General features: G+C 37.0%; 2 protein-coding genes across 4 annotated transcripts in view; one reads left to right on the top strand and one right to left on the bottom strand.

Moving 5' to 3' along the window:
• LOC144440757 (haloacid dehalogenase-like hydrolase domain-containing protein 3) overlaps positions 1-21,107 on the top strand; it is a 47,541-nt gene that overhangs the window by 12,100 nt on the left and 14,334 nt on the right. The window lies entirely within an intron of this gene.
• Positions 1-21,107, bottom strand: part of LOC144440901 (centriolin-like) — an 84,052-nt gene that overhangs the window by 56,801 nt on the left and 6,144 nt on the right. For all 3 annotated transcript variants that reach the window (XM_078130347.1, XM_078130348.1, XM_078130349.1), the window contains exons 5-17: positions 19,118-19,311; positions 18,123-18,248; positions 13,724-13,958; positions 11,703-11,812; positions 11,276-11,470; positions 8,801-8,954; positions 7,386-7,606; positions 6,359-6,538; positions 5,685-5,819; positions 4,826-5,086; positions 2,729-2,818; positions 1,767-1,901; positions 1,262-1,495 (exon numbers count right to left, since the gene is read on the bottom strand). In XM_078130347.1, coding sequence (XP_077986473.1) covers positions 1,262-1,495; positions 1,767-1,901; positions 2,729-2,818; positions 4,826-5,086; positions 5,685-5,819; positions 6,359-6,538; positions 7,386-7,606; positions 8,801-8,954; positions 11,276-11,470; positions 11,703-11,812; positions 13,724-13,958; positions 18,123-18,248; positions 19,118-19,311 — 2,270 coding nt within the window. The remainder of the gene's footprint in view (positions 1-1,261; positions 1,496-1,766; positions 1,902-2,728; positions 2,819-4,825; positions 5,087-5,684; positions 5,820-6,358; positions 6,539-7,385; positions 7,607-8,800; positions 8,955-11,275; positions 11,471-11,702; positions 11,813-13,723; positions 13,959-18,122; positions 18,249-19,117; positions 19,312-21,107) is intronic.

Below are 21,107 nucleotides of genomic sequence, written 5' to 3'. Positions count from 1 at the left end.
TAGGTGTTGTGTCCTACCGTCAATAGCAACAATAGTGGAAATACTTAGTAATTTTGGAGAACATATCGAGCATACCTTGATAAAACTGGTAGCTCAACTACTATTATAAGTCAATATCAAAATGATTCTAATGATATTCTATTGACTCAAAAAATAATAATTCAAACCAAGCCTAATGTTCCCATTGCTGATTTTTGCCCCATTCCAGAGGTTGATTGCTTACTAAAGTTCAGTGGTTTTGCAGTGTAGGCCTTTGACTACCTTGGCCAGACAAAAAATAAAGCCAGTCTAATTTTGTTGTCTATATATGAAATGAGAGTGACCTTTAAATGTTTTACAGTTTTCGTCGTGACCTTGTATTATCACATATTTGGCTTGTGACAGTGAGTTTACATCTATTATTTTCAGCCAGGGCAGTCTAGGGCACGATACTCTAGCCGGAGTCTGAGACCCACGTAACACCTCAGAAACTCGCGTTCGGACTGAATAGAAGTAAGTCTCATTGACTTGTTGGGACTCGGATTATTGTGTGTTTTTGATCACGGTCGACAGGTGATTATTAGGGGTAATAATTAATTATTGGTAGGTGGGTAGTGTTGTCAAGGCAGTTTTGTTTCGCAGGTAGTCATCACAGCGGTAGGATGTTCCATGATCAAAGCTGAAGTAGTGTATATATGGACTAAGAGACCACACTCAGGTTGAAGTTATCCATATAATCAATATTTATCAATTAGATATATTGCAAAATTCATAAAGTCATACAGAAATAATGTCTCTTACTTAAAGACAAACAGACATTGGAGTGAACATGGCTCCAACATGGCTCCCAATCTGGTTGCAGGCTATTTCTCATAACCATGCACTGGGGTCACGACCTTGATTGCTGACAACAATATTGTCCAATCATATAGAATATCATGAACACATCGCGATATTTGATTTGTTGGTTTCATAAACTGTATACTTCTGATACCATGATTCATTACAAAATTCTTCTACTGAATATCAACTCTGGGCTTGTTGTATGAAGTGCCATCACAAGGGAAACCATGCAAGTTTTTAGTAGAGTCACTAAAGTCATTAAATGTTTAGTTGGTCTAGTAAGGTGAACACCAAATCAAGTTAGGCAAGACCTATTTGAGTCTAGTCTTGTAAGCATAATAGTAAATACCCTTGGGACTAATTATCTATTGAGTACCCAAAACTATTCTACCAAATATGTTTAATGTTTTTATAACAGGAAAGGATTCTTTTCACTGACCTTCTTAGAAGCCTTCTTGTCAATATCCTTCTCTTTCTTCTTGGCATCATCCAATGCTCTCTCAAGCTGTTTAATTTTTTCCTTGTCCTTTGGATCAGTGGTCACTTTAACTGGAGTACTTTTCTTTTCTGGGGTTTTGTCAGTACTTTTCTGGTCTGGGTTTTTTTCAGAGCTGGATTCTGTCTTTTTGGGTGACTTGGGTGATTTGGGCGTTACTGGAAGGTTTTGTAATGCCTAAAGCAAAGGAAATGATAGCGTTCAGAGATTATTTCTATTAGATTACTGTGGGAAGATTAATAACAGTATATATATTATATGTCAAATTAAAGAATGTGTGTCAATGGCTGATGTGGTTGTGGGGTAGTTCTGGAATTTGGAAAGAAGAGTTGTTTTGTGAAGTAATTTTCTACACCATATTTTAGATATTTGTATGACTGAGACAATGTCAATCATTTATCAACTCTGCATTTTTGCCTGTATTTCTTGTTTACCAATAATTCTTTACCTGTAGTTCTCGTCTCTGCCTTGCTCTTTCTTCTTCTGCTCTTCTCTCAGCTTCTTTGATTTTATCGCTAAGTTTCCTCATATCATGATGCATTTGTTGTAGATTAGCTTCATGTGCTTTCTTCTGTTCAGCAAGCTAAACATTTCAAAACAGAGAACAAATTAGTTTCCTGTGTGTTCTTGAAACAAAACATCAAAATGAATGAAAATTTATTAACAGAAACAATTATATCAGAGCTAAATTAAAGTGAGAATTCCATAACAGCCTTTAGAATTTATAATACAACATTCTAAATTGATGGATCAACTTAAAAACCAGTGCCAATGGCATTATAGCACAACTGTGTAAGTGGTTGTTGCTATGGACATGGTCTTGTTGCTAGGGATAGTTGCATACATTTTTGGAATCTTTATTAACTTGCCTACCCTTCCCACTTTTCATCTTTGCAATATAAACCCTAATTTAGCTGTTGTTATGGGCGTTGTCCTGTTATGAATACAGCTTCATCTACACATCCCCAGATGGTATCCCCATTAATTTCAGCCCAATCTGCTCATTAGCTTTGGAATTATAGATTTTTGACCAAAAGACATATTTTTAGACCTAATTTGCATATCACTGATGGGATCATCATGTCATGAACAATTCTAAATCTAAACACCTCAATGAATGTTCCCACCAAATTTCAGATCAATCTGCTCAGTAGTTTTGGAGTTTAAGTTTTTAACCATACACAACATTTTTTAACCAAATCATACACTGGTGGTAAGATCATTTTGATTTGAACAATTTCCCAACTAGACACCCGGCTAATATACCCACCAAATATCATGGCAATCGGTCCAACTCTGTTTAGTTCACAAAATTCTACTATTTTACTGACAGAGCTAACTGTTCTGTTCACAAAATCCTACTATTTTACTGACACAGCTAACTCTTCTGTTTACAAAATTCTACCTTACCTTAGCTTGAAGTGCTTTGTCTGTAGTCTGTTTATATTGTTCTTCTGTCTTTCGCAATCTGTCTCTCATTCCTCTGATTTCAGCTTCAGCCTATGAGATGGTTTAATACAAAATAGATGATTTAACAGATAGGGAAACCACTGTAAAATAATGGAATATTAAGGTTGTCCTTGGTGTTTTTCTCTATTTCCATCCACTCATCCACTCACTCATTCACTCACTCACTCACTCAATAAATTAACTAACTAAAAGAGCTTCTACACCACCAGACACTAAAGTAAAACCGTGGTATCATTTCACAGTTCATTTTCTGGTTCTAAGATGCATTGCATGAGAGGATGCCCCTTATGTTGTTAAATTTAGTCTTGTTTCGTATTTATTACGTTTGAAATAACATTTTCCTCAGGAAAGACACGTTGACCTCTTTGATTATGAGTGATTTTATAGAACAGAGACTGAAAGCCATCAATGATAGAAAGGGATTTTACAGTTCAACCCAGGGTACGGTCAGGTGACAACTAACCCCCAGAGTAGCGCATGCAATCCTTTCAGCACATACACAATACATGGCATTGTATGGACATATGTGCAATGCATCTTGGAACCAGCAATAGGTCTATGCTGGTACTGAAATGGTCAGTCCACACTGAGATGGTCAGTCCACACTGAAATGGTCAGTCCACACTGAAATGGTCAGTCCACACTGAAATGGTCAGTCAACACTGAATGCTTATTTGAAGAGATGTGTTTTCACTTACTTTTAAACATTTTCAGATTTGAAGATTGTCTTATGTCAGGGTTCGTACACTTAAAGCAAAACAAAATTCCAGGACTTTCCAGGGGTTTTTCGTCAGTTTTCCAGGGGTATTCATATTGATTTTGGCCATTTTCCAGGGGTGTTGACACTAAAGTGATGACTGATTAAGAAAAAATTTGCACTGCTACTCCATTTGAAAAAAAAATTGATGTAGGACTGACAGTAGAAAGAAAAAATTGCTGTCACTCTGACTGGAAAAAAAATTGCTCCCGTACCTACTTCCTCCATACCCCCCCCCCCCCCCCCCCCCGAAATCAAATGGTTCTCCCCTAAGTAGCCGTTTCGTCAAGCTGGTACACTGATCGTGTAAGATTGAGTCGCAGCATTCGTCAGTCTAATTCAGACATAATTTTTTTCTTCAAAATTTTGAATGAAAACGTCATTTACGTTACGAAATTTCGAGCTATGAATAACTGAATACATTCATCGCTTGCGTCTCGATGTTTATGTCCTGATACCACGAGTTGCGGAACATCACGATTTCTCAACTCAACTTGACCACCGACGAATGTTACTGTACCGAAAACATAAAACAGTAGTTTATTCTTTTAGAACATGTAACACAAATACCCATTTATCGACGACATAAAAGTCAAAACCGTACTTCCACAACCCGGAAATTCAACTGTACTTCCCTAGGCCGTAGTATTGCCATGCCTGAGTTTCTAGTAGTAGTATGTCGGACTCGTGCGCCGAACATGTAACAATTTCTAGTCGTGGTTGATGATGCTTTGATACTCGCTACAATGTTACGATAATCTTGTTAACAGACCCACTGTTACCCCTGGCCGGGGCCGGCACTGTCACAATATCATGTCCCTGAAATGGCGACTGGGAGATGGAGTAGCAATATGCAAGATCGAAACCAACACTGCGGTGCCCATTCAACTACGCATAGGCACGGTCTGTGGGGCAAAGTGTCTCGTGGAACGGTCGTTTGACTGTCTGGGTCTAATCGGCGTGAATTTTGATTCACCACCGTGGCGAAAGACTTTGAAAATATTTTCGACATTTTACATTTACGAGATTCAGAATCATATGAATGGGTGGCTCGAGCACAGACATGACGATCGTCAATATTAATTGATCGATTGGTCATGATCATTTTCCAGGGTTTTCCAGGGGTAGGGCACATTTTCCAGGGTTTTCCAGGGTTTTCCAGGGAGGGTTTGAAATTCCAGGGTTTTCCAGGGTTTTCCAGGACCGTACGAACCCTGTATGTCCAAAAAGAGTCAATTACACAATTTTGACATAACAACTATATTGAGTCATAATCTTACCTGTTCCTGTCTTTTCCTAGCCTGTTCTTTATCTTTAGTAGATTGACGTAGTCTTTCCTTCAACTGTCTCTGTAAATCAGACAGTGTCTTTCCCAGTATATCTCTGTCACTGTATGGTAAAATATCTGCACCATCATCCATATGTACTGACATTTCATGTAGTCTTTTTACTACATCTTCTGGTCTCATACTATTGTTCATCACCTCATCGATCTGCTCTTGTTGATCTCGCAGACGATTTTTCAATGATTCATTGGTTGCCTAGATACACGAAAAGATAAGGATTTAGAATTACTGAATGTGAGGTCACATTTACATAACTGTTGCAAGTTACAGGAGCACAGTCTGAAATTTTATGATTTATTTCAGAGGTTGATGGAAAAACAGAAATAACAACACAAGTGTCTATGTCTTAATCCACTACAGTATACATCTACATATATTTTTCTTTTTTCCCTTTTTTATAAAATGCTAAAGTGAACAATAGCTCATAAAGAATGACCGGGTCATGCCCAGATTTAGGCAGCAAAGTACTATGCAAGTAAACCTCATAAGCCAAAACAGTGCATGAAAGCAGCTTAGGAGTACTGGTGTATATCAGAGTATTCTCTGTTACTTCAGGGTGTACACAAATCTTGAAGGACTCAGAGTATTCTCTGTTACTTCAGGGTGTACACAAATCTTGAAGGACTAAGAGTATTCTATGTTACTTCAGGGTGTACACAGATCTTGAAGGACTAAGAGTATTCTCTGTTACTTCAGGGTGTACACAGATCTTGAAGGACTGAGCACCATTGTTGCTGTTCACTCCAACTACACAGTCTGGGAGTATGTTTCAGACATTATGATATTAGCTTACTTGTAAGGCTGCCACCTGGAGGGCTAGACGTCTTGCTTCTTCTTCTTTATCTCCTACTGCCTCAGCTTCTCTCAAAGCCTGCTCTACTCTGCTTTGTTCTCTCATTAATTGTGAACACATTTCTTCTCTTTCAACCTGTACATCACACAAAGAAATAACATAATTTCTCGTTGTCTCTCCATATAGACTTATACATCATACAAAGGGACATGTTATTTATTTGTCTCTCCATAATAACAACTGAAAACTACATGTACATTGTTTTGTGTTGAATCTACACTTGACACCCCCACCCCCCACCCCCCACCCCCCACCCCCCATGATATCGAGCAAATTGCTTACACAAAGCACATAAAGGATATTCAGTTATACAGGAGAATGTATGTTGATATTGGTAACAGATCTTTATCACTCACACAGAAAGTGAGTAAATTGCTGTTTTCAAATTTACACGTACCATCTTTATTGAAAACATGGTAACTACAACATGATGAATTCTATACCTGAGTCACCAGATATCTATTGAAACCATGGTAACTACAACATGATGAATTCTATACCCGACTCACCAGATATTTATTGAAACCATGGTAACTACAACAACGTGACTTCCATACCTGAGATACATCATAACTATTGAAACCATGGTAACTACAACACGGTGACTTCCATACCTGAGCCCTTCTTTGTTCCTCATTTAAAGTAGATTGTAATTTCTCCAATTCTACAGCAGCAGCTCTTAGTCTACTTTCAGTCTCTGGGTCTGGACGTTTACTCAGTTCAATAGCTGATCTCCGTAGAGACTCATTCTCTGTTTGTACTTCAGTAAATGACTTTTCCAAATCAGCCAATTTCTGAGATAACAAGGAATCAAAAGATGAACAAGTTACATCACTATATAAAATTGTAACTGTCTAGAAATCTCTCATTTCATAGCTAGGGAGGTCCAGATATACAGGAGCTATTAATTTAGTTATATATGGTGATTTGCAAGGTAGCTAAACATGCAAACCCATTGAAACCTTATTATCAGAGAAAGTTGAGGGAAATGTTGACCTAACCTGATTAGAGGGAGGTTATAATGAACCAGTTTAGTTATCTTGATTTTGAGACATTTTGTAGGAACATGATACCAATTATACATAATTGGATTGCCTTTAGTAACTTCAAGCACACAAAGCACAGTTTTATTCATTTTTCATTCTCTATATCACCAAGAACACAAAACCTGCTCCTCACTGCCATATATAAAGCAAATCAATACATGTATCACAAAGGAAATATGTTAGAGTAAAAGCAACAAGAAAGTACAGCATCTACTGTTCACACAAATGCACACAAATACCCCCCCTAAACATACACGCACACACACACACACACACACACACACACACACGCACGCACGCACACACGCGCGCACACACACACACACACACACACACACACACACACACACACACACACACACACACACACACACACACAAGCACTGAGATATATGTATAGATGCTGGCAGACTGAAAGAAAGGTGAGCAGACTAATACACTCTCATATAAACACAAACTTATGTACCTTAATACATAGACAATATCTATTGTCTATGCTTAATAGATACCCTAATTCAGTGAATCACAATTCACCATTCTGATAAATACATTTCTTTGCCTGTCAAACCATGAATAAAGTAAAATTTCAACAAACCTTCTTTGCTGCTTTATTTTCTTCTGCTTCATATCTAACCATACTTCTCTCAGCTTCTAGTTCATGTAGTTGTCTCATTAACTCCTCCTTCTCTTTCCTTAGTTCATCATAATCACCTCTCTGTTTAGTAGCCTGTTCTTTGACATTCTTTAAGTATTCTGTAAGGCCTTCTATGATGTCCTCTAATTCCTGCTTCAGTTCCTCATTGGCAGCAGCTTTGCCTAAACACAGTTGATGTATTACATAATTTACTTTTGTATGTTATCAAGGGTTTTTTATGTTGTAACTAGGAATCGTTCAGATAAGAGAAACTATAAGAGCTCACAACCCCAATAATCATCCAGATAAAAGGATTGTTTGAGTAAGACCCCCTTCTCAGATATTTATCCAGATATGAGAATCTACTTATGAAAATAAGTGCTCCTTCCCTCAATAATCTAGATAAACAGATCTGCTCAGTAAAAGTCTTACCTTAATAATCATCTAGATAAATGAATTTGTTAAAGTAAGATACATACCCTCCCCAATAACCAACTAGATAACAGAGATCCTCCTTTCAATTACAACTATTCTCGCTACAACTGGGTCATTTGTTTAAATCTATGCTAGCTACAACTGGGGCATTTGTTTAATCAAATAACCAGAGATATATTCACTACAAATAGACCAGTTACTTATAAAAAAGAGAAGACATTGTATCTGTTAATTAGTGGTCAATATTATCTGTAGGTACATGTAGTGTAGTGAAAGCTTGGTTTGGAATCTGACACCATGTGAAAACTTTACTAGTTGTAAGTGGAATATCATTGTGTGATCAGACAACCACAATATATTCACTGAAAATTGTTAAAATACCAATAGTTAAATATTGTACATGTTAATCAGTGGTTGATATTATCCATTCACCAAGCCTCCAGCCTGGATTGTTTCAAAACAAAACTGAAGACTTATTTGTTTACCAAAGCATATAATGTGCTTTAGCCATTCAGTGCTACTGAACAGAACACTGCTCTGGAAATCAGCGGTATAGAAATTTGATTGATTGATTGATTGATTGATTGATCCATAAGCAGTACAGAAACAGTTGAAATCGTGATCACCATTGAGGATGCTTTTTTTGGGTGCAGACCCCAAAATCAATTTGATTTGATTTTATCATGTATACAGTTACAAAAGATATCTTTGCCCACAGGTGATTCAATAATGTTCAGGGTGTATAATATTATATGAGTAAATTATTGGACACACAAAAAATTATTTTCTCAACGTTCCAGTTGCAACTAAAGCGGCTTTGAACCAGATGTGGATTTGTAGACTAGTATATCATTGCTTTACATTGATTTGGTTAAAAAACACACATCAATTAATTATAGAACCAAACTGATACTTTTATCAATGGCTATTAAACACCTTACCTTCCTGTAGCATTTGTTCCAACTTTTTAATTTCAGCTGTTTCTTTTTCAATTCTGGCCAGCATCTCATCAAGTTCTCTTTGTAGTGCTTCATACTGTTCATTAGCAAGTCTGAGTTGTTGTTTACGACTGGCAACCTGGGCTTTTACATTGGCCTATGGAGGTACATAGTGGGAACAATTATATAAACTACTTGTACCGATATAGTATATTACTATTATTAGATAACAGTACCAGATGATGCAGAACAGTATGGTTAGTACAGTACAATACAGTGTACTGACACACTATATAGTGCAGTGCAGTGCAGTGCAGTGTAGTATAATAGTATTAATACAGTAGTTTAAAATTAAACGTGGAGTAGAGTAGGGTAAGGTAGGGTAGGGTAGGGTAGGGTAGGGTAAGGTAAGGTAGAGGAGGGTGGGGGAGGGGAGGGGAGGGGAGAGTAGAGTAGAGTAGAGTAGCTACTACATATACCAAGTTTTCAAGAAAACACTATCAAAAGTATAACATGCTAATTCCAATTTAGACACTACCGGTATGTCATTGTTATATTATAAACTATGGAGTCAACTTCAGGGTCTATGCTTACATTTATATGCTGAATGCGAACATTTTTATAATAACATCCCATTCTTACAATAGAATGAACCAATATCATGGGAAACTGTATGGGAACATTATCAAACAGTCTTCATAAAACACACACTTCCCCCCTCTCAAATAGTTTTCTTCTATGTGACTAAATGGTGATAATATATCATTTAAAAGAAATCATTGGCAACAGGTCAAAGTTCAAGGTCTCAAAAGAAAGCTTGTACCTGAGAATACAGTGGTAGACACTTGAATGGAGTCTGTATATATTACAGTTTTTACATTATGCTGCAAAAAATTATTTTTAGCTACAAAACATGTCATGAAACAAAGTGACATGACTGGTACATGTTTTGTATATGTCCCATATGATATGTCACCCTTGTGCCAGGTTTGAAAGAAATCAGATATTGCATGTCTGAGATATGATATATTACGGATGGACAGAGGGATGAATGGAGCACATTGCTATAGTTCACCTTTAGAGTCGGACTAACAACTAGCATAGAGACACTGTATGGGAACATAAATAACAAACATGCTGGGATATTTAAATTAACTCTCATAGCTGTAACTTTATTTTCTGCCAATGTCGAAAGATACACCAAACCTTTACTGGAATCAGTTCAATCTTTCTATTAAATAAGTTGAATCACCTATATACATGTACTAGTTATTGATGGTATAGTGTACATAGTCTTGGTGTCCAAGTGTAAAGAGCATAAATTTGAACCACTGACTCTCTTATCAACAAAATGCAAGTTTAGAACATTGGATAGCGATAGACATACAGTACCTAAAGTGAGTACAATAACAAAGCTAGGGATTTAATCCTCTTTCTCCCAACTTGTACTTTAATAGTTGTCTACAACTAAATACACCCCAAGGAAAAAGAACAATAAACAATAATTATGAAAATCAATAGTTTGAGTTTCAGCTACTTGGAGTTTCAAATGTCGATCACATCTTGTCATGCCATACTAAGGGATGCTTTATTTAATTAGTCTTTTAATAGCTCTACAATACAAACAAGGTTAAAGATAGCAGGGGATGGGATGATGGGATGGGGGGGGGGGGGGGCATTATACAAGTTGTGCTGTACAGTGGGAGTAGAATTTTTCATTTATATCCACTACAATTCACACCATGCTTTTTAATGTACAGCAAAAGTAATGCACATGCTAAATGTGAATTTTTAATTTTACAAATGAAATTCTGTGAGCTGACGACAGACATGCCAAATTGATGCAATCTAATAACAGAAATGTAAATAAGCTTGAAGTGTACAAAATTCACTTTGACATGTGTTACCTGTAGTTCAACCTGTGTAATTTATAGTAATAAAGACAGAGAAAGATACAAGATAGGTATTAACATTGAAAAGTAAAGATAGCAGCAATGAATGAATTCAAACACAGATATAAACATCTTATCATATTTGTGTAAAAGTATGTATATGCGTCATTCAAGCAAACAGTACAACTACAAAAAAACCATAATACTGTGACAAAGAAAAGCAGATCTCAGATATGATATGTAGAAAGAGTTTGGAAACTAATACAGTATAGCGCATCAAAGTCAGCAAAGTATTGAAAACATAGGAAGAAAACTGCGGGTGCAGAAGTCAGATAAAAAATATATCCATCGTTTCATCCTTTCACAATTCTGTTAGATTCCAGACAAGAATTCTAAAAATCTATTACAGACAAACATGGTGGACTGACTGTATATACATTTACAGTTAAGTTAGGGAGTTAGCATTAGGAATAGGAATGGTCTTAGACTCCCTAGAACTGCTATGATTTGTGTCACCTGCCATACATTTGGTAGACACTGAGGTCTACAAATATCCCAAACTGTACAAATTTGTGAACTGACTTACATATTGTGGATGGTCTTCTCCTAGTCTCTCCATCTCAATCTGGAGATCTTGTATGGCTTTCTCTTCTCTAGCAATATGTTGTTTAGTGTGTTTCATTTCATCATCTATTTCAGCAGCTCTCTCTCTCAGCTGGTTCACAGTCCTCATTTTCTTGGCCAGTCTGTTTCTAATCTGTTGTTTGTCTTCTTCCGTCAGCTGTAAATAGTATTTCAAGTAGGAATGCATTCATTATGATAATTTAGTCTACTTGCTACATAAAGTAACTGGATACAAGTACATGATCTTGACTTAATAATAATTTTATTTTGAAAGGACTAACTACGGGGTAAGATTCCAAAGACCATCCTTTATATGTACTGATCAAAAGTCCTTGAAAGGATAGTATTATTTATGTTAAAAGCTCTTAAAATGTGTATGACAGACTTACAGGTCTCTGCGGAGTTGCCTCGGCGATACGTTGTAGTTCTCTAGTTGCCTGTAATATTTGATGTTCTGTGTTATGAAGTTCTCCTTGTAGTTCATGGAGTCGATCCTGGGCTGTGGGTAATTAAGACAAATTATTTTCAGTATTACTATCACCTTTGACAAATAGCAGACGGTTACCAAGGGCAATAGAACACTTAATTGTTAGACCATTGGTTATTTTGCGATTACCAAGGGCAATAGAACACTTAATTGTTAGACCATTGGTTATTGCCATTACCAAGGGCAATAGAACACTTAATTGTTAGACCATTGGTTATTGCCATTACCAAGGGCAATAGAACACTTAATTGTTAGACCATTGGTTATTGCGATTACCAAGGGCAATAGAACACTTAATTGTTAGACCATTGGTTATTGCCATTACCAAGGGCAATAGAACACTTAATTGTTAGACCATTGGTTATTGCCATTACCAAGGGCAATAGAACACTTAATTGTTAGACCATTGGTTATTGCGATTACCAAGGGCAATAGAACACTTAATTGTTAGACCATTGGTTATTGCCATTACCAAGGGCAATAGAACACTTAATTGTTAGACCATTGGTTATTGCCATTACCAAGGGCAATAGAACACTTAATTGTTAGACCATTGGTTATTGTGATTACCAAGGGCAATAGAACACTTAATTGTTAGACCATTGGTTATTGTGATTACCAAGGGCAATAGAACACTTAATTGTTAGACCACTGGTTATTGCGATTACCAAGGGCAATAGAACACTTAATTGTTAGACCATTGGTTATTGTGATTACCAAGGGCAATATAACACTTAATTGTTAGACCATTGGTTATTGCCATTACCAAGGGCAATAGAACACTTAATTGTTAGACCACTGGTTATTGCGATTACCAAGGGCAATAGAACACTTAATTGTTAGACCATTGGTTATTGTGATTACCAAGGGCAATAGAACACTTAATTGTTAGACCACTGGTTATTGCGATTACCAAGGGCAATAGAACACTTAATTGTTAGACCATTGGTTATTGCGATTACCAAGGGCAATAGAACACTTAATTGTTAGACCACTGGTTATTGCGATTACCAAGGGCAATAGAACACTTAATTGTTAGACCATTGGTTATTGTGATTACCAAGGGCAATAGAACATTTAATTGTTAGACCACTGGTTATTGCGATTACCAAGGGCAATAGAACACTTAATTGTTAGACCATTGGTTATTGCGATTACCAAGGGCAATAGAACACTTAATTGTTAGACCACTGGTTATTGCGATTACCAAGGGCAATAGAACACTTAATTGTTAGACCATTGGTTATTGCGATTACCAAGGGCAATAGAACACTTAATTGTTAGACCACTGGTTATCATGACCGAAGTATGCTGGTCATGTGAACCATACTTTGGGCAGGCAGTAAATCATATTATAATATACCTAGTGATAATGCTGTGCCATGATTCGCTAGAATCAGTCATGTGATAGGAAAATAGAATGACTATTTCTTTAGGGGAATAGTTCCATCAACTATTACATGGTCACGTGACCACCGCGAGTTCACAGCAGGTCAAAATGGCAGCTTCTGACGATGTCGTCTGCCACCGCAAGTTCACAGCATGAGGTATATTATAAAACACATATTGCCTGGCCATGAGGGCTATAGCACCCGTTCATTACCACCTTGTGACTGTGAGTTACAAGAATCACATGCTATTTCCCTCGGCCTTCGGTCTCGGGGAAACAGCATGTCATTCTGGTAACTCACAGTCCCTTGGGTGTAATAAACGGGTGCTATAGCCCTCATGGCCAGGCAATATGTGTTCAATGTACCCTTCCTATATGTATGTGTTGTTATTCCAATGTATGTTACTATACAAGGGCATCAGCTGATTTAGAACAAATGACAGTAATGAGTTGAAACCAGAGATATAAACTTAAAGCCATTTATTATTGTTATAATCTTTGCAATAAAATCATAGTTATATTTCAGGTCTTACCTTTTTCTATATTTTCTTCTTTATCAGTCAATTGACTATCCAATGCTCTCTGTACTGTATCCCTGGTTTGTAAATTTACACCACTAGTATCTGGTTCATCAAATGACAGTTTCTGGACCTGGATAGGTTGTGCTTTGTTCATGACAAACCGTTCTCCTGCCAGTGAACTCTTCTTGTATCTAGCTCTACCAAGATATGGACTCTCCTCTGTGGCATCATCCTCCTCCTCCATAATCTGGGAATACACAGACGGGTCAGGATAAATCAGTCAGCATCTCAATTAGTCTTACCCATGGGCCATTGTGAGAATTAAGTACAGAAGTACTGTGTACATGTACATGTGTGATTATGTATGAATATGTATGTGATAGTATGACTGTGTCACAGAAAGTGTGATTATGTTTCTATGTATGACTATGAATGACTTAGTATGTGTGATAGTATGACTGTGCCACAAGTGTGATTATGTTTCTATGTATGACTATGTATGACTTAGTATGTGTGATAGTATGACTGTGTCACAGAAAGTGTGATTATGTTTCTATGTATGACTATGAATGACTTAGTATGTGTGATAGTATGACTGTGCCACAAGTGTGATTATGTTTCTATGTATGACTATGTATGACTTAGTATGTGTGATAGTATGACTGTGACTGTATGACTGATTGACTGTGAATGATTAGCATGACTATGTATGACTACACAGTATGTGAAACTATGTCTATGTGTAACTGTGTGTGACTAGTTCAATAACAACATGTGCTTCATCAAGGACCATGCATATTTCCAAATGAGATGAAAAACTTATAGTTTCACTGACATACAATTCTTACGAACCGAAAGTAAGACTGTACATTATTATCTAGTTTATAGAACATGAGCTGATTTAAGATAAAATGCACCTTTGGAATGGGACAAAACTCCCCAACATTCAAAGTTCTTAAAATGTCTCCAAACGTTGCTATATGAAAGCTTGTTCTGGTTCTTTTCAAAGAATAAAGGAAATTCAGGGTTTATCATACTGTTTTGAAGGAAATTGTCAATTTTTAATCTTCCCCATAGAGTTAACACAGTATTCAGTTGTTATATTGGAATCTAAAATAACTGAATTTTGATATCATTTTGACCTATATTTTATAAAATTGCAGCATGACCTCAGATTTCTCTTTAATATTGACTTTGACTGAAAATATGTTGGCGTTTGCTTGACCAAAGTAATACAGGAGAATAAAGAGTTTATTTCCAAGGTGTATTCTACATTATTTAACATTATACACAACCAGCAATGTACAAATTACAAGCCAGCCACTCTAACCATTCAACCATCATGACTCCACAACCAACAATGTACAGATTACAAGCCAGCCACTCTAACCATTCAACCATCATGACTCCACAACCAGCAATGTACAGATTACAAGTCAGCCACTCTAACCATTCAACCATCATGACTCCACAACCAGCAATGTCCAGATTACAAGTCAGCCACTCTAACCATTCAACCATCATGACTCCATAACCAGCAATGTACAGATTACAAGCCAGTCACCCTAACCATTCAACCACCATGATTCCACAACTAGCAATGTACAGATTACAAGTCAGCCACTCTAACCATTCAACCATCATGACTCCACAACCAGCAATGTACAGATAACAAGCCAGCTACTTAAAGGTGATTCAAAATGCTCACATTCACTATCACTAATTTGCTAGACGACATGTTTGTGAAATACATTCTGGTTTTAAAACTTTTCAAAAGCGTCTGCAAACACCTTAAAATGACCCTTTTTCAGTCACTTCCCTTCGGAATTACTTCGAGAGTTTTCGGGTATTTCCGGTCCCACCTAGACCACGGGATTTTATGACGTCATAAAGAGACATGGATAGCACGTAGCCTATGGCGAGCGTAGTCACTAGGTGAACAAAACTCAACAGCATTGTGAAAAAATACATTGCTAGTGGTTGTAACAGACATCAGTAAACAAAAACTACACTCTACATGTCTTATTAACCAACATTTACCGATATTTACTCACACTTTCTGACTAATTGGCAGTGTCTGTTGGTATAAATGCTAAAATATGATCTCCCCATATTATGGCAAAATAAATAAAAAACGGCTAGACTAGATATATATAAACACTTGTAATGTCGCATGTTTCACACTCATTGACTTTTATTTATCTGATTTTTTATTATTTGCCAACAAGAAGCATTACGATACCGTGGTGACGTTTGACGGCATCCCCGGGCCAAGGACGGCATATTTTAGCCCAATCGTACTCGCGTCGCCTTTTGAACAGTGCATTTAACAACAAAGTAAACATATTTCATCTCGAATAAATATACTAGCTATTAGAATACCAATGGGAAACTTCAAGAAGGCGTATCGGGACATGTGCCACAATATATTTGTTGGTCCCATAATACAATAATTGATTCGATTTGCTCCGAGCATATGGAAGTACGCTCCAAGTCATTGCATCATGTACATGTAAATGGAACTGTGACCGACCTAATTTTGTTGTCCATATATAAAATGAGACTGACCTGCAAATTTTTCACAGTTTTCGTTGTGGTCTTGTATTGCCACATGTTTGGCTTGTGAACACAAGTTTACATCTATTATTGTCTAGGGCGTAATACTCTAGTCCGAGTCTGAAACCCATATAAAACCTAAGAAACTTGCATTCGGATCGGACAGAACAGAAGTAGGTCTCATCGACTTGTTGGGGACTCGAATTATTGCTTGTTTTTATCACTGTATACAGGTGATTATTATATATCGGTAGAGGGGTAGTGTTGTCAAGTTTTGTGCAGTCACCGCGGCCACGGCAGTAAGCTCATACTAGGCCGCCGATCAAAGCTGAAGCAATGTATGTACAATGTACGTATGGAATCGGGAGAGCACAGCGCACATTCGTGTCGGGTTAAATTTATCCACGTGTTGATGTAATCCATATTTATCAATCAGATATATTGTAAAATTCTTCAAGTCGTACAGAAATAACGTCTCTAAAACAAACCCTGAGAAACGGGACCGGACGTGGCTAGCCAAGTATCTAGTTGCAGGCTTTCTTTCATAACCATGTGCTGGGGTCACGACCTTGATTGCCGACGTCAATATTGTCCAATCGTATTTGATATCATGAACACATCGCGATATTTGATTTGTTGGTTTCCTAAACTGTACACTTCGAATACCATGATTCGTTACAGAATTCTTCTAATGAATATTAAATAGGCTTGTTGCATTAAATTAAGTGATATCGCAACAAGGGAAACCATACAAGTTTTCTTCCAGACGAGTTGCTAAAGTCATGTAAATGACAACACTAAACTCACGAAATTTCCTCAATTCTTTACAATTTTATTGCTGATGATATGGCAATCTAATAGCTAGTATATTTATTCAAGATAAATATGTTTACTTTGTTGCTAAATGCGCCGTTCAAAAGGCGACATCAGTGAGTATAGTCGAGTATAGTGGGCTATAATATGCTGTCGACGCCATGCCTGTCAAAGATATTGTAATGCTTCTCCTCGGCAAATAATAAAAAAAATCAGATAAATAAATTGAAACACGCGAGCGACATTACAAGTGTTTATGTATATCTACACTGTAGTCTAGCCGTTTTGATTTATTTTGCCATAATATGGGGAGATCATATTTTAGCATTTATACCCACAGACACTGCCAATTAGTTCGAAAGTGTGAGTAAATATCGGTAAATGTTGGTTAATAAGACATGTAGAGTGTAGTTTTTGTTTACTGATGTCTGTTACAACCACTAGCAATGTATTTTTTCACAATGCTGTTGAGTTTTGTTCACCTAGTGACTACGCTCGCCATAGGCTACGTGCTATCCATGTCTCTTTATGACGTCATAAAATCCCGTGGTCTAGGTGGGACCGGAAATACCCGAAAAATCTCGAAGTAAATCCGAAGGGAAGTGACTGAAAAAGGGTCATTTTAAGGTGTTTGCAGACGCTTTTGAAAAGTTTTAAAACCAGAATGCATTTCACAAACATGTCGTCTAGCAAATTAGTGATAGTGAATGTGAGCATTTTGAATCACCTTTAACCATTCAACCATCATGACTCCACAACCAACAATGTACAGATTACAAGTCAGCCACTCTAACCATTCAACCATCATGACTCCACAACCAACAATGTACAGATTACAAGCCAGTCACTCTAACCATTCAACCATCATGACTCCACAACCAGCAATGTACAGATTACAAGTCAGCCACTCTAACCATTCAACCATCACAACTCCACACCCAGCAATGTAGAGTACAAGCCAACCACTCTAACCATTCAACCATCATGACTCTATAAGGGTTAGAGTCGTTGAAATACAAGTCTTTCAAATGAAACAGCTTACCTGCGTATATGTAGGGTATTGTCCAAGAGAATCAAATTTTGCATCAATTTTATAAAATGCCAGTTCCTGCTCCAGCCGATAGTGCTTTTCACAGGCTTTGTTTAATTCACTTGTTTTCTTTTTAAGCTGTCAAATTGAGAAAAGAATGATTTCTGAGTTAAAACTTGGTAAGGCATTATTTCTCAAACATCAATCTTACCATACACTTTGAAATATGACTGACACACACAAAATTAGTAGTCAATGTCTTCTCATAAATGGAGATAAACAACATAGGTTGATGGAATCATTTAATTTACAAGTAAATTGACCAGGACAAGTCAAATGTACTGCCAGGCAGGGAGATACACAAATCGTCCTGACTCCATTACAATATGAGCAAAACGTTTCATTGTGTGTTCCTCAGTTTAATGGATGCATGTTACAGATCACTAAATTCCCTAGGAAAATCCTGATTTCCTTCCACAGTTTGCTACCAACAAACATACTTGCTGTCGATTAGTTTGTTGTTGTGTCATTGATTACCTGATGTGTCGGCATGCAATCTGAAAATGGTTGTTTTATTCATTTGAGAAAGTGACACTTGAGACGCATCAAACAAAGCCTTCCATAAAATGTCCAATATTTGTAACATCAACAAAATGCTGACATTCATTACGTTTAGTTAGGCATCTAAAAAAATTTTGTAAAGACAATAACACTTTGCAGTGAAGTTGTGTAAGACCCAACAATATTAATGTAATGGCAAATTGTGGGAAATGGTTTGGACGGTGTTGAAACTGGTCTCTCAAAATGTAAATTTCTCATGCTATCATTCAATTTCTTTACATAAAACTATGTCTGTACACATAAAATTTCAGTGTATGCACTGGTCCATGCATGTGGAGTACGCATTGGAAAAAAACATAACGAAAACACTGAACAGCTATGATCAAAAAAGATGTGAAAGACAAGATAATTTATGATATCTGCCTCTAGAGGGACAATAACCTCACCAGATCATCCTTGGCTTCCATTTGTCTTTGCATCTCTTTGATTTGCTTCCTATAATCTTTGTCTTTTTTCTTCAAATCATCTAACAAGTCACCCTTCTGTTTAATTTCTGTCAAAGTTTTGCTTTTCTCATCTTCCATGGATCTGAACTTCTTCTCATGTTGTTCAATCTGCCCTTCCAAGTTTTCAATTTCCTCTATAAAAAATAGTGCCAATGGCGTTATAGCACAACTGTATTTGGCTGTTGCTACATGTATGGGCATGGTCTTGTTGCCATATTTGGTTACATTTTTGGAATCATTATTCACTTACCTCCCCTTCCCAGGATTCATCATTGCAATATAGATCATCATTTGGCTGTTGCTATGGGCGTGTTCATTTGCATACATTTTAAAAATCGTTATTCACTTACCTACACATTCCTGTTCTTATCTTTGAAATTGTAATATGCATAATCATTTTACTGTTGCTAAGGGCATGGTCATGGTTGCTAGGGACAGTTGTGTCAAAATGGTTTGAACAATAACTGCAGAATAACACCTCCAGAAACATACCCAGCAAAGTTTCAGCCCCATTCACCATATAGTTTTGAAGGTTTAAGTTTTTGACCAAAATTGAGATATTTAGACTTAATTTGCATATTTGAACACATCTCCATCTACACACCTCTAGATGCATCCCAGTAAATTTCAGCCTAATCTGTTCTGTAGTTTTGGAATTCTAGAATTTTGACAAAAAAGACACATTTTTACACCCAATTTGCATATCACTAATGGGATCATAATGTCATAAACAATTCTTGATATAAACACGCCTGGTAATCTTTGAGTTTAAATGTTTTCACCCAAATAGCACATCTCTGATGCGATCATTTTCATTTGAACAATTTCCCAACTAAACTCCAAAAGTAATGTCCCGACCAAAAACCAAGGCAATCAGTTGAGCGGTTTTTGAGTTTAAGTCACCCCCGCCCCACCACACAGACAGACAGACAGACAGACAGACAGACAGACAGACAGACACACAGACACACAGGCAGACACCCAAACACCGCACCATGCCTATACTATAGCACTTGAACTTCATTAGTTCAGTCATGCTAACTAGAGACTGAAATCAACATTCCTACCAAATACCAAGGCAATTGGTTGAGCGGTTTTTGAGTTTAAGTCACCCCGTCCCACCACTTTTGGACTTTTTGAAGTTTTCTTTAAGTTTAAGTCAACCACAGATATGCAGACAGGCAGACAGATGGACAAGACTTTTTATTATCATGTTTGTAGCATGAATGAACCTGTTTTAATTATAGACAGTGCCTAGCCTATGTTTTAATTCAGCTGTGCTAAAAACAGTGTTTCCAAGCAACCTCAAACAGAGGTGAATCTTGATACCATTGACATTGAGATGTGAAGTAGCCCATAAAAGATTTCATGATTTTATGCCATCAATAAAACAATAACCCTTCATTTCTAGGCAGAGTCAAAGACTCAAAGCATTTTCTCACACCAAGAATCATGTTTTTTGACCCAAAATGCACATCTCTGATGCGATCATTTTTATTTGAACAATTTCCCATCTACACGCCCTGAATAATGTCCCCACCAAAAACAAAGGTAATCGGTCTGGCGGTTTTTGACTTTAAGTCATTTACATACACACCCACCCACCCACCCACACAGACATTTCACCATGGCAATAGTACTACTGAACCTCAGTTCAGTTGTGCTAATAAGTAGAAAATAATTGTTAGTAGGTTATATTATAAAAGTGTTACACAAAAAATATGACAAGCATTTAATGGTATCAAATCATACTTTTGATTGAAGAAGTCCTCCCTCCCCCTCTTCCACCTCTTTGCTACATCAATTTGAAAAGTATGAGATTGGGTCTGAGAACACCTATGGCATTGTGTCAGATGTATGTAATGGGTGCTCACAAAAGAACAAACAACAATAAACGTAAGAGCTAAAAAGAAATAGCACCAAGTACGCA

This window comes from Glandiceps talaboti, chromosome 10 (assembly GCF_964340395.1).
Source record: "Glandiceps talaboti chromosome 10, keGlaTala1.1, whole genome shotgun sequence".
Lineage (NCBI taxonomy): Eukaryota > Metazoa > Hemichordata > Enteropneusta > Spengelidae > Glandiceps > Glandiceps talaboti.
Note: the sequence above shows the minus strand (reverse complement) of the source record. Positions and strands in the feature narration are given on the sequence as shown.